The 14,975-nt window shown below is 43.8% G+C and overlaps 1 protein-coding gene across 1 annotated transcript in view; it reads right to left on the bottom strand.

Moving 5' to 3' along the window:
* The window catches only part of ipo4 (importin 4), a 93,665-nt gene that overhangs the window by 29,907 nt on the left and 48,783 nt on the right, over positions 1 to 14,975 (bottom strand). The window contains 6 exon segments of the mRNA XM_034171129.1: positions 366 to 423; positions 3,746 to 3,823; positions 11,262 to 11,386; positions 11,475 to 11,586; positions 13,913 to 14,036; positions 14,238 to 14,351. Coding sequence (XP_034027020.1) covers positions 366 to 423; positions 3,746 to 3,823; positions 11,262 to 11,386; positions 11,475 to 11,586; positions 13,913 to 14,036; positions 14,238 to 14,351 — 611 coding nt within the window.

A 14,975-nucleotide genomic window follows, 5' to 3' on the forward strand; every position in this document is an offset into this window, starting at 1 on the left:
CACCAGGCCAAGTAGGGCTCCCTGTGTAAAAAAAAAAAAAAATGAAGACCCTATAAGGGTTAAAAAGGTCAAAATGTGTGTAACTGCCACACGAGTTCCATGTATCAATCACTAAATTTATGCGTTTGATTGCATACCCCCCCATATCTGTGACAGCAGCAGAATGCAGTTATGTTAGTTATCAACATCGCTCCATATGTTGTATTGGTCTCTATACCTATTCAGTTTGGCCCGGGTGGTGGGGGGGGGGAGAGATAAGATTAACTAGGGATAAATGCAATTATGCTCAAATAAAGTGACAATTACAATTACCAACCACGAACTTCCCATCTGAGATGGGACATTGCATCAAAACAGTGACTTACATCTTTCAGTTCATAAACATGCTGGAAGCTTGACTCCAAGAACGGTTGAAAGGCAGCACTGTCAGGGGAAAACCACAGAACACAAAGTCAAAATAAAATATATCGTACACACAAATGTCTAACACATAATTACCCACACATACTGATAAACAGAACCAAAGTAGAGAGAAACTGCTCATTATTAGAGCCCACACATATCAGAATCTATAATCAAAAACAAACAGTAATTTCATGTTGGATAATTGAAAAAATCCAGACAGAGCTTTAATTCATTTGAAAGCTTGACTCTTAGTCTTGTCCATCCAAATTGGAAGTCCCAAAAACCACTTTTATTTGTTGTTATCTATCGTCCACCTGGTCGTTACTGTTTCTCTGTGAATTTTCGGACCTTTTGTCTGACTTAGTGCTTAGCTCAGATAAGATAATTATAGTGGGCGATTTTAACATCCACACAGATGCTGAGAATGACAGCCTCAACACTGCATTTAATCTATTATTAGACTCAATTGGCTTTGCTCAAAATGTAAATGAGTCCACCCACCACTTTAATCATACCTTAGATCTTGTTCTGACTTATGGTATGGAAATTGAAGACTTAACAGTATTCCCTGAAAACCCCCTTCTGTCTGATCATTTCTTAATAACATTTACATTTACTCTGATGGACTACCCAGCAGTGGGGAATAGGTTTCATTACAGTAGAAGTCTTTCAGAAAGCGCTGTAACTAGGTTTAAGGATATGATTCCTTCTTTATGTTCTCCAATGCCATATACCAACACAGGGCAGAGTAGCTACCTAAACTCTATCAGTGAGATAGATTATCTCGTCAATAGTTTTATATCCTCATTGAGGACAACTTTGGATGCTGTAGCTCCTCTGAAAAAGAGAGCCTTAAATCAGAAGTGCCTGACTCCGTGGTATAACTCACAAACTCGTAGCTTAAAGCAGATAACCAGTAAGTTGGAGAGGAAATGGCGTCTCACTAATTTAGAAGATCTTCACTTAGCCTGGAAAAAGAGTCTGTTGCTCTATAAAAAAAAGCCCTCCGTAAAGCTAGGACATCTTACTACTCATCACTAATTGAAGAAAATAAGAACAACCCCAGGTTTCTTTTCAGCACTGTAGCCAGGCTGACAAAGAGTCAGAGCTCTAGTGAGCCGAGTATTCCTTTAACTTTCACTAGTAATGACTTCATGACTTTCTTTGCTAATAAAATTTTAACTATTAGAGAAAAAATTACTCATAACCATCCCAAAGACATATCGTTCTCTTTGGCTGCTTTCAGTGATGCCGGTATTTGGTTAGACTCTTTCTCTCCGATTGTTCTGTCTGAGTTATTTTCATTAGTTACTTCCTCCAAACCATCAACATGTCTATTAGACCCGATTCCTACCAGGCTGCTCAAGGAAGCCCTACCATTAATTAATGCTTCAATCTTAAATATGATCAATCTATCTTTATTAGTTGGCTATGTACCACAGGCTTTTAAGGTGGCAGTAATTAAACCATTACTTAAAAAGCCATCACTTGACCCAGCTATCTTAGCTAATTATAGGCCAATCTCCAACCTTCCTTTTCTCTCAAAAATTCTTGAAAGGGTAGTTGTAAAACAGCTAACTGATCATCTGCAGAGGAATGGTCTATTTGAAGAGTTTCAGTCAGGGTTTAGAATTCATCATAGTACAGAAACAGCATTAGTGAAGGTTACAAATGATCTTCTTATGGCCCCAGACAGTGGACTCATCTCTGTGCTTGTTCTGTTAGACCTCAGTGCTGCTTTTGATACTGTTGACCATAAAATTTTATTACAGAGATTAGAGCATGCCGTAGGTATTAAAGGCACTGCGCTGCGGTGGTTTGAATCATATTTATCTAATAGATTACAATTTGTTCATGTAAATGGGGAATATTCTTCACAGACTAAGGTTAATTATGGAGTTCCACAAGGTTCTGTGCTTGGACCAATTTTATTCACTTTATACATGCTTCCCTTAGGCAGTATTATTAGACAGCATTGCTTAAATTTTCATTGTTACGCAGATGATACCCAGCTTTATCTATCCATGAAGCCAGAGGACACACACCAATTAGCTAAACTGCAGGATTGTCTTACAGACATAAAGACATGGATAACCTCTAATTTCCTGCTTTTAAACTCAGATAAAACTGAAGTTATTGTACTTGGCCCCACAAATCTTAGAAACATGGTGTCTAACCAGATCCTTACTCTGGATGGCATTACCCTGACCTCTAGTAATACTGTGAGAAATCTTGGAGTCATTTTTGATCAGGATATGTCATTCAATGCGCATATTAAACAAATATGTAGGACTGCTTTTTTCATTTGCGCAATATCTCTAAAATTAGAAAGGTCTTGTCTCAGAGTGATGCTGAAAAACTAATTCATGCATTTATTTCCTCTAGGCTGGACTATTGTAACTCATTATCAGGTTGTCCTAAAAGTTCCCTGAAAAGCCTTCAGTTAATTCAAAATGCTGCAGCTAGAGTACTGACGGGGACTAGAAGGAGAGAGCATATTTCACCCATATTGGCTTCTCTTCATTGGCTTCCTGTTAATTCTAGAATAGAATTTAAAATTCTTCTTCTTACTTATAAGGTTTTGAATAATCAGGTCCCATCTTATCTTAGGGACCTCACAGTACCATATCACCCCAATAGAGCGCTTCGCTCTCAGACTGCAGGCTTACTTGTAGTTCCTAGGATTTGTAAGAGTAGAATGGGAGGCAGAGCCTTCAGCTTTCAGGCTCCTCTCCTCTGGAACCAGCTCCCAATTCGGATCAGGGAGACAGACACCCTCTCTACTTTTAAGATTAGGCTTAAAACTTTCCTTTTTGCTAAAGCTTATAGTTAGGGCTGGATCAGGTGACCCTGAACGATCCCTTAGTTATGCTGCTATAGACTTAGACTGCTGGGGGGTTCCCATGATGCACTGAGTGTTTCTTTCTCTTTTTGCTCTGTATGCACCACTCTGCATTTAATCATTAGTGATTGATCTCTGCTCCCCTCCACAGCATGTCTTTTTCCTGGTTCTCTCCCCTCAGCCCCAAGCAGTCCCAGCAGAAGACTGCCCCTCCCTGAGCCTGGTTCTGCTGGAGGTTTCTTCCTGTTAAAAGCGAGTTTTTCCTTCCCACTGTCGCCAAGTGCTTGCTCACAGGGGGTTGTTTTGACCGTTGGGGTTTTTCCGTAATTACTGTATGGCTTTGCCTTACAATATAAAGCGCCTTGGGGCAACTGTTTGTTGTGATTTGGCGCTATATAAATAAAATTGATTTGATTTGATAATTGTTGTAAGAGGATAGGTGACACACAACGTTAATACAAATACTAAAATGAGATTGTGTGTAAATAATCTTATTACCCAGTGTTCATGGCGATCTCTCCCAGAGCTTCACAGGCATCCTCCTTCTCATCAATGTAGGCGTTTTCCACACTGAACCTAATGGGAGGACAGACCTGAGGTCAACTTGTCAGCAGCTTATGAGCTGACAGCACAAATATCCACAACCAGCGTACAGGGGGCAATGTGACACTTCAGTAATAAATAAATATCCCGTAAAGCTTCATTCTACTGTGTGAAGCTTATACTTTATTTCTGATAGTTTTTTTTTAAATTGCATTTGATGATGGTTGCCGCATCAATGGTCAAATGTCTCGAAAGCCAAAGTGTTGATTAAAAAAAAATGCAGCTTCTTTCACTCCTTTCCAAAGCTTTACATTGGAATGGAACAGAGGATTCTCTTTAAACAACAAAAAACAAAACAAAAAAAGATTCATTTTCACGTAGGTTGTTGGAAGGCACACAGGAAACCCAAGCCCAGACTTAGCTGACTTCTTATATACTTCTTGTATACAAAGTTCCTTCTTTGTTATACTCTACTTGAAAACAGATACAGAAAGCCTATAATTCTTTGTGTCATCATAGGTATGTTGGTGGCTTCCCTCAACAGTTTAATTTATGCATGGTTACTCAGGTTTTGAGAACTGCCGATAAATGAACGTATCATACCGTTTCTATTTCTTAATGACTGATGGAAATCAACTCTAAAACTTATTCAGTGACTTGAAAATGTTCCTGTATCGATCCTAGCTTGTCTAAAGAAAACAGTCTGCAAAAGTGATTTAACGTACAGTCATCCAAGTGACATGGTAACTGTCAAACATACATTTTCTGTCTCTTTATTTCACTATCAGTTCAAAATTATGCAACCTAAGAGCAAAGTCCTTCTGTGTAGCGAAGTCAGCAAAGAATAGGTATATGAAGAACACTGTGTGGACGAGCCTTCAGGGCCTGTATTTATTGCCGATGTTTTCGGAGATGCTGGCATGCGAATCTGTCCCTGATATCCAGTACCCGGACATCTACAACCATTTTGTAAGGGACACAGCTACTTTGTTGCGGGGCCTGTGAACGAGATCACCATAAGATGAGTCTCAGATCATCATCTCATCATAGTAAAAGTGAGTTGCTTTGTGTACCATTTTGTTTTATAAATAGCAGCAAAGAAAATCACACGATCAGGGCATCCACAGTGTATAGGTTAGGTTATGTTGTTCCTCCTGCTTAGCGAGACATGTTGGTAAAGTACATGTTAAATACTTTTTATACTAAAGTAACTTTCTTTAATGATTGTCATTGTTTTATCACAAATGTGGGAGTTTGTGCGTTTACAGACAATAATTCATAAAATGCTGGTTTGGCTTTAATGATCATTAATAAAACAGTCTCACAGAGCTCTGACAGACTTAAAACAGTCCAACTTTGATTCATGATGGGTTTTTTTTTTTTTGTTTGAGCCTACAACCGTTTGATTTATGTTCTCACATGTGGACTGTCCCATTGTACACTGTGAGAACCGACAACGCTGTTGCTTTCGCTGATAAAACCAGAGTTCTGACAGGCTTAAAACAGTCTAAAGCTGTTTGATTCATGACTTCTTTTTTCCTGTTTGAGTCTAAGACTGATTCATGTTCTTACATGTGGACCGTCCCGTCATCCACATGTGAGATCTGACCACGCCGTTACTTTGGCGTTAATGCTCGTTAATAAAACCGGAGCTTCAACAATTTGATTCATGTTGACACAATGTCGACTGTCTCATCCTTCACCTTGTGAGATCCGACAAAGCAGTTTACAGACGTGTGAACACTGTTATCTGTCGATTTGTTTACTATCCAGCATGGTAGAGTGCAGAAGGCTTCCGGGTTTAAGTCCCGTGCATATCCTCTATACCAGCAGTCACAGGGGGAGAGGCAGGGTACACTCTAGACAGGATGCCAGTCTATCGCACAGTGACATATACACAGACAAACTCATCCACATTGTCACGCACACCTATGGCCAATTTGATGTTTCCAATTCACCAAACATTCAAGTCTTTGGAAGTGGGAGGAACCCGGAGCACTCGGAGGAAACCCACGCAAACTCCACACAGAAATGACCAGGCATGAAGCAAACCTAGGACCTTCTTGCTATGAAGAAACAGTGATAACCACTAAGCCACTGTGTCGCCCTTAACAGATTCATTGGCAGTTGTGGGAACAGCGAACGAAAAAGTTTGCTTCAATAACCGCTAATCAGCTAACTGAAAAGTTAACTTTCATAAAGCTAAACCAATAAACCCCTAAAAAATTTGGTGGAAGTTACAGCTAAAAGCTAAACCAATAACTTTAAGTATTGACTCCAGTACACTGGTAGCTACTGATACTTCTGAGTAAATTCAAATGCAATCACAAACAACAGCAAGCCAGCGCTTCTGTCTAAGATCAGCCTTCTCTCACCAAGAGAGACCAGGTGACCAGAGAGGGGAAAAAGAGAGAGGAAAAAAAACAAACAAAAAAAAAGATAATTTATTTTCACAGCCATACAGTCTTGCAGACGTGTCATAGAAGACATGCACAGCAAGGCAGTTTTGACTTATGGTTAAAATTTTAAACAAACTAATTCTGGACAAGTTATCAACATTAATGTCACCTCTGTTTTACAAAGTAAAAAAAAAAAAAAAAAAAAAAAAATCAGCTGTATGTCTTAGTTTTAAAGTAATGCACTAATACTAAAGGTTTGAGCGTTAGACACACATGCCGAAAGGCATTATGGGAAAATTCAAATGAGCTGCTGTCATCACTTCTTCCTCCTCTGCTCCATCAAAATGCAGAGAACGCTGCCATCTACTGAATGGGAGTGTAAATAGACAAACTGTAATTTGTCTGTGGTATTGAGGTTTCAAATCCCGCAAAATATCGCAAAAATTTCACATTGTGACTGTCTGATCAGGCTGCAATTTAACCGCTGCACACGAACAACAGCATTAACGTCATCCCAACATAAAACTCTTTGTATATCCATCCATCCATTTTCTTCCGCTTTATCCGGAGTCGGGTCGTGGGGGCAGCAGCTCAAGGAAAGCCGCCCAGACCTCCCAATCCAGACACAACTCCCCCAGCTCCTCCGGGGGAACCCCAAGGCGTTCCCAAGCCAGCCGAGAGATGTAATCCTTCCAGCGTGTCCTGGGTCTTCCCCGGGGACTCCTCCCAATGGGACGTGCCCAGAACACCTCTCCAGCGAGGCGTCCAGGGGGGCATCCAGAAAAGATGCCCAAGTCACCTCAACTGACTCCTTTCGACGTGGAGGAGCAGCGGCTCGACTCCGAGCTCCTCCCGAGTGACCGACCTCCTCACCCTATCTCTAAGGGAGCGCCCAGCCACCCTGCGGAGGAAACTCATCTCAGCCGCTTGTACCCGCGATCTCGTTCTTTCGGTCATGAGCCAAATCTCATGACCATAGGTGAGGATCGGAACGTAGATCGATCGGTAAATCGAGAGCTTTGCCCCCCTACTCAGCTCTCTCTTCACCACGACAGTCCGATACAGCGACCGCATCACTGCACCGATCCGTCTATCGATCTCACGCTCCATCCATCCCTCACTCGTGAACAAGACCCCGAGACACTTAAACTCCTCCACTTGAGGCAAGGACACTCCACCGACCTGAAGAGGGCAAAGCACCTTTTTCCGGTCGAGAACCATGGCCTCGGATTTGGAGGTGCCGATTTTCATCCCGGACGCCTCACACTCGGCTGTAAACCACCCCAGTGCACGCTGAAGGTCCTGATTTGACGAAGCCAACAGAACCACATCGTCCGCAAACAGCAGAGACGAGATTCTGCGGTCGTACAGGGACCGGAAAGCCCTTAGCAAAGGTCCCCGTACTCCCGGAGCACCCCCCACAGGGTGCCCCGAGGGACACGGTCAAACGCCTTCTCCAGCTCCACCGCCTCCAGACCGCCTCTACATCCTGGCTGCACCTAGAAATTCTGTCCATAAAAATAATGAACAGAACTGGTGACAAAGGGCAACCCTGGCGGAGGCCAACGTGCAATGGAAACAGGTTTGACTTACTACCAGCAATGCGAACCAAGCTCCTGCTGCGGTCGTACAGGGACCGGATACCCCTTAGCAAAGGACCCCGGACTCCCGGAGCACTCCCCACAGGGTGCCCCGAGGGACACGGTCGAACGCCTTCTCCAGATCCACAAAACACATGTGGACTGGTTGGGCGAACTCCCATGAACCCTCGAGCACCCAATGGAGCATGTAGAGCTGGTCCAGTGTGCTGCGACCAGGACAAAAACCACACTGCTACTCCTGAATCCGAGGTTCGACCATCGGTCGAATTCTCCTCTCCAGTACTCTGGAATAGACCTTACCGGAGAGGCTGAGGAGTGTGATCCCCCTATAGTTGGAACACACCCTCCGGTCCCCCTTCTTAAACAGAGGGACCACCACCCCGGTCTGCCAATCCAGAGGCACTGTCCCCGATCGCCACGCGATGTTGCAGAGGCGTGTCAGCCAAGACAGTCCCACAACATCCAGAGACTTAAGGTACTCAGGACGGATTTCATCCACCCCAGGAGCCTTGCCACCGAGGAGCTTTCTAACCACCTCGGTGACTTCTGCCTGGGTAATGGATGAGTCCGCCTCTGGGTCCCCAGTCTCTGCCTCCTCTTCGGAAGACGTGACAATGGGATTGAGGAGATCCTCGAAGTACTCCTTCCAGTGCCCAACAACATCCCCAGTCAGGGTCAACAGCTCCCCACCTGCACCGTAAACAGTGCCGGTGGAGAGCTGCTTCCGCCTCCCCAGGCGTTGGACGGTTTGCCAGAATCTCTTCGAGGCTGACCGATAGTCCTCCTCCATAGCCTCCCCGAACTCCTCCCAGACCCGAGTTTTTGCCTCTGCGACCGCACGGGCTGCGGCACGCTTGGCCTGCCGGTACCTGTCAGCTGCCTCTGGGGTCCCACCTACCAACAAAGATAAGTAGGAGTCCTTCTTCAGCTTGACGGCATCCCTTACTTCCGGTGTCCACCACCCGGTTCGGGGATTGCCGCCGCGACAGGCACCAGAGACCTTGCGACCACAGCTACGAGCGGCCACATCAACAATGGAGGTGGTGAACATGGTCCACTCGGACTCCATGTCTCCAACCTCCCCCGGGATCTGGGAGAAGCTCTCCTGGAGGTGGGAGTTGAAGACCTCCCTGACAGAGGGTTCCGCCAGTCGTTCCCAGCAGACCCTCACGATACGTTTGGGCCTCCCGCACAAGCTCAGGCTCCTTGCCCCCCCAGCAAAGTGACATTCCACGTCCCAACAGCCAGGGGCTGTGAGCATGGACCGGGCCGCCGGGCCACCCGCCCTCGACCGCCACCCAATCCTCTCTGCACCCGACCCCCATGGCCCCCCTCTGCAGGTGGTGAACCCACAGGAGGGCGGGCCCACGTTGCTCCTTCGGGCTGAGCCCGGCCGGGCCCCATGGGCTAAGGCCCGACCACCAGGCCTGGCTCCAGGGTGGGACCCCGGCTCCGCCATACTGGGCGACGTCTCGGTCCTTGATCTTTCACTGGTCATGGAGGTTCTGAGCTGCCCTTAGTCTGACCCATCACCTAGGACCTGTTTGCTTTGGGAGACCCTACAGGGAGCACAAAGCCCCCGACAACATAGCTCCTAGGATCATCCGGGTACGCAAACTCCCCCACCACGATAAGGTGGCAGCTAGAGGGGTCTTTGTATATTGTGCCTAAAATTCTTGTGAATATATGATCTGGGTTTATAGACCTTGTTATTGTGTTTGTTTTATGTAGACTTGCCAGAAGCTCAGGTTGTCTGGTGGGCAGGGAATTTCTGTGAGTTGCGATCGCTTCATGTTCATGTCATTCTGGAGGACACTGAAGTTCGCGCTTTAACATCCTGCTTGTTGTCCTTTACAGCAGAAAGAGTAATATATATAAAATGTTTGAAATTCAGTTGGTGTTTATGAAGTTCCAGACAGGTTAAACGTAGCAGACACTGAATATTTGTTTTAGCAAGTTTTCAGGATCTCATGCAGCAGCAGTCTCTTAAAAATGTTATGAAAGGCATAAAAGTTATATTTTGGTTGTATAATGTTCATTTGCAATTGTCGTCATGTAGTTTCTCGGTGTTATTTTGACTGCAGCAACTCTCTGGAGCGCAAGGGATTATGGGATATCTCAATAGGTTAAATTCTGGTACATCAAAATGATATACTGTCATGAAACTGAAATAAACAAAAAAAAAACATGCCAATGTTGACACTCCCTGTAAAGTTACTGTAACTCGTGTGTTGGTTTTTACAATGCATGATCAGTGATCCTCTTATATTGAGACATTCTCAATATGTTGGTCTATTTGGTGGTGGTGGTGGTGGGGGGGGGTGGTGGTGATGAGAGCAGCTCATTTGAATTTCCCTTTCGGCACGTGTCTATTTAAAGCTCAAACCTTCAGGAATTAGTGCATTACTTTAAAAAAACCTATGTGCAATATCATATTTTCACTTTGCAAAAATGACAGCTGCCGTTAATTTCGCTAAACTGTCCGGAATCAGTTGGTTTAAATGAAACCATGAGTGAAAGGTGCTTTGCGCTTCAAGTCTCCTGCCCACTGTCTGAGTATCGGCATGTTGAAAGTAAATTACATTTTTTTCTTCTTCTTTGCAATAGCAGCTGGCAGCTAGTCCGCCCACTTTTACTGGGAGAGGGCTGAGCTTCTCACAGCGGTCTGTTTATTGCAAAGCACACAACAGGAATTAACATGTAGGATTTTAGGTTTTACAGATGTTTCTGACCATTCAGCTTTACTCACTATGCCAGCAAAAAAGTGTTAGCAGAATGAAAGTTATTGTAACTAAATTTAGCAGAATGTTATGAGTCCAGTGATGGTTTTCAAAGTTAGTTGAAAAGTTAATCCGCTAACAAAAATGTTAGCTTTGGTAATTAGCAGTTTTGCAGAACTGTGCCCAACACTGTTCATTGGTATTTAATTTAAAACAAACCATAGCCACAGAAAAAAACAACAAAGATGCAGGTTGTACAGGTGAGGTTAAAAAGAATTATTGAGGCTTATAGAAGTAATTTGACAAAAAAAAAAAAAAAATTGTGTTGCCTCACCACAACAGCAATGACCGGTGCGGTAGTGTTCGTTAAGTAACCCATTATCTTTTGTATTCTAATGAACATATTTGTGAACGAGGCCCATTATTAGTTAACACAGCTGTTGTACCACATGATTCAGTACTTGCCCCTTCAGGCTTCTACCCCATTCAGAGATCCCACCTGCTGTACTTTCACAAAGGCGAAAATGATAACGCAACTGATGAAGTCCACAATTTCCCCAACTTTCATGTCATTCTGTTTTATGCACACCTTCAGACATGTCCACATGCTGGAACATTTATTCACTAGGGTGCATATGTGAATAAGGCTTGTGAGGGTCCACCCATCCCATGAACACAAATGGCCCTACATTGCCCAGTAGTAGCCAAATTTGGTTGTTTTGGGTAGCCCCTTGTATACTTGTATCTTCACCTTTGAAGGTCAATATCCTCCTCAGACTGTTTATCAAAGAGATCTTCATCTTTTGCATTTTCTTCATCATCATCATCACTTTCATCATCAAGCAAGACAAAACTCTTGTCCTCCTCTTGGTGCTCCTGAAAAGACAAACAGCCATATTTGAGAGTACTGGTATGCATGAACTCCTGAATACAGGGCTTAGAGTGCAGTGCTGGTGCCTCTCACCACGATGCCCTCACTAGACCTCAGAGCAAACAGCATGACGGTGGTAATGTCACTGAGGTGTGGCGTGAGGCAGTCCGGGCTGACCGTGGAAACCGCAGAATACAGACTGTACCTGACAGATCAAACAACAGACACATCTCACAAAAAGATTACACCAAAACATGGACCTCATTTAAGAGACACTGTCATCTATGAAGGCCACAATAAAGCTGTCAGAGGGTAAATGCAGACAGCCACAGCTGAAGCGGTGTGTGTGGTGTGTGTGTGTGTGTGTGTTTGGGGGGGAGGGGGGTGCTGTTGCTGTGAAATCCCCATATATAGTGTCAATGAGTCCTTGACTAATGGCCCAGTCACAAGGCACACGACGATTCCTGAACGAAGGAAAAAAGTAAAAAACGTCACAATTCATTGAGAAAAGGTGGACGAAAGAGCTTTTATCACCGAACAGTCCGTAAAGCAAGAGCGCAAAAGGGACAAAACAGGAAATTAACAAAACCGAAGCTCATGATCTCAACGAAATGCGCCTGGAGCCACAGGTGGAGCAGTGTGTGTCTACATCTCTGCGTTCCAGAACTCAGCGCTGGGACGGAGCTCACAGCACCTGAGTCCTGGAGAAACTGCAAACAGAAGCTGTGAAGATCTGTGCGCACATCGGTGGACCAACTGCTCTGGTTCCTCGTCCAGAACAAAAGAGGGATCATCTCCATCATTATCAGAATCCACACTGTCGACACAATGCGTGCTGCGTCTTCCTCCAATTAAAAAAAAAAAAAAAAAGTGTGCTGTGGTCACTGCTGTATCACAGTATTATGTTCTAAGCCTGAGTGTAAAGATGATTGAATATATCAGAGCAGTAAATTAGTGCGTGTGAACGCGCATCACCCTTCGTTAAGTGCCGTGTGACTGGGCCATTAGACACTAAACCCCAAAACTGCTCGTTTTAAACCGTGGAAGGGAGAGAGTAGAAGAAATTAATAACGATAATAATCTGATGTCTGATGCTCGATCCACTGCGTAAAGAGGAGTTTCAGCAACTGTGGCTAGCTGACAACTTTTGACGGTGTCAACAACTATATTATATGGCTCAGATTTACCAGCAAGTACTCTTTGGGTATCTTTGTCTATGTTTCAGATACCAGCTACACTGTAGTGCCCATCTTCAAAAACTGATAAAGATCTCTGTTTTAGTGTTGCACCCCACTAATAAAACACGTTAACATGCAGAAGTGGCGCTTTTCGAGCGTGCCGTCTAGAGTGGGTAAATCTGGAGCCGCTGGCAGCTTCTCCATGTGTGAAGAGAAAAAGACGGAGCTCTTGCTAAACAGTGCAGCAGCACAAGGCGGTGTCACAGAAATTGCTCTGAAAACAAAGACGATGATACACACAGCCACACTGGTCAATGACTGTGGGTGGTTGACATTTGCAGCATATTCAGAATTAAATGTCACTTTGTACAACTTACAAGAACCGTTTTCACAGAGATCACCTACTGCATGTAATGCTCCTGTCCAGTGCTTGACCGTTTTATTTCCAGTGTCTGACATCCAAGTGTTTATGCCCAGGCCAATTTATAGAACATCCTAAGAGTTTGTGGGATGCCCAATAAGTTGCTGGACACAACAGCAACAAATTTGAAATTACTTTGAGTACCGTGTATAGTGGAGGCAGAGTCACTGACATCTTTACAGTAAATTCTGGGATTCATCGGGGGTGTGTTGAGGCTCCTGCTCTGTTAACTTAGTTGCCTTTGTCGATAGGAAAGGTTCACTGACCATGACTTTGCAGACAATACTGTAATCTTTGTGAAATCAATGAATGCTTTGATTGCAGTGAGGAGTTGGTGTCTAGGTTTTTGATAGTCGTGGAAAAAGACCAAGATTCAGGCTTTCAATGAGTTGAATGTCAAAATTGTTGAGATTCACATATCTCCACAGGGAGATTCATCTTTCTAGAAACTCAACCTAAGGAAAGAGCCTATACCCTCATGTGGTTGCCAGACAGGGGTGCCTTCAGAGATCCTGCTACTTTGAGACTTACTGTATTGGTGTGAGATCTAGAGTCCTATTTGCTGTCTTTAGTGCAAGATCTCTCTGGAAAATTTTTGTGTACAGCTGAGACGACTGTGTTAAATGAGTGGTTCCTCCAGGATACCCAGATGACACATACTATCTGTGAGAGAATATCAGCTACGACACTGTGGCCCTGAGTGGATCCAACATGCAAATGCCTCACTACTGAGGACTCCAGCAAGTGGAGAAGGCAAAAAGAGAGGCCCATATATGACCTAGACATGGCAGATACAAAGCAGGTGGTTATAGACCAGTGGACTGCCTTGGCAGGTGCCAATGACCCAGGGTGGTTTTGTAATGTGGTGGGTGCGGCAATGTGGAACAACAGTACCTGGTTCCAGATCTGACCCGACTAACAAGGTTACATACGTGCAACGTCTCAGATCAGGGTCATCAATAGCATTAGTGAGGTTAAGGCCCAGCTGGACACATTCTGCACCAAGTGGACTAAAGACTTCTTTACCGATGGTACGGGCCAGCACAGACAGGGTATCTGAGAACAAAAGCAGAATAATTATTACCTTCCATTCACAATGTGGTTAATTTTTTCTTTGGTACATCTGATGATTTGTGAACAACCTACCAGTCAATCCAAAACTAGGCATCAAAAAGAACATGATTGTGATACAAAAGCATTTAAAAAAAACAACAAAAAACACACAAACTTTTTTCCACATCTCTGCTGCTTCCATACCCAAACACTGAGTCTGCAAAGATCTCATTTCTTCTGCGGTGGCTGTTAGGAAGCCCTTCAGACTTTCAAGAACTGGAGAGAAGTACGGAACCAGAAGGTCCTTGGCAGCATTTGCTGGTAAAAGATTCACAGTGAGGCTTTGGTCATGTCACATTCTCTCAAAAAAGTAACATTTAATTTTTTGCTTTTGCCACAATGGCACAATGAACTGCAAGCTGTTATAATTCAAACCACCTGCCAGAGGATTATTCTGGATCACAGATGAGGAAAAATTAGTCCTCCACACCAGAATGATTTTTTTTTTCTGTGACTAATTTATATTAGCTTGCCTTTTAAATCAATGCTGACATTCACAGCAGGACTGAAATAACTGAATTATTTAAACTGAATTACTGTAACAGATGAATTTTAAGTACAGAATGTAAAATACGTTCAGAAATAAATGCAACTAGAAGCACTCGGAGAGAGCAAACCTCTGCCAAGGCCATAGGGTCACCGACGTCACATGGAATAACCTTTGGCAAAGAGACTTATTCCACGTCGTTTCACGCATCTACCGTCATGTTTCAGATTCAGTGGTTAAATCCTTAGATCTTCAGCAAATGCATTTATAAAGAGAAACTGCATGAACTACACAAGTTTTTTTTATTTTCTAATAAGTTTATTCAATGAGGAGAAACAAATACTAAATTATTGTTGTGTCGTAACTTAATTTTTGTTCAGCCTTTGTGACCCGTC

The sequence above is a fragment of the Thalassophryne amazonica genome, chromosome 1 (genome assembly GCF_902500255.1).
Source record: "Thalassophryne amazonica chromosome 1, fThaAma1.1, whole genome shotgun sequence".
NCBI classification, from domain to species: Eukaryota; Metazoa; Chordata; class Actinopteri; order Batrachoidiformes; family Batrachoididae; genus Thalassophryne; species Thalassophryne amazonica.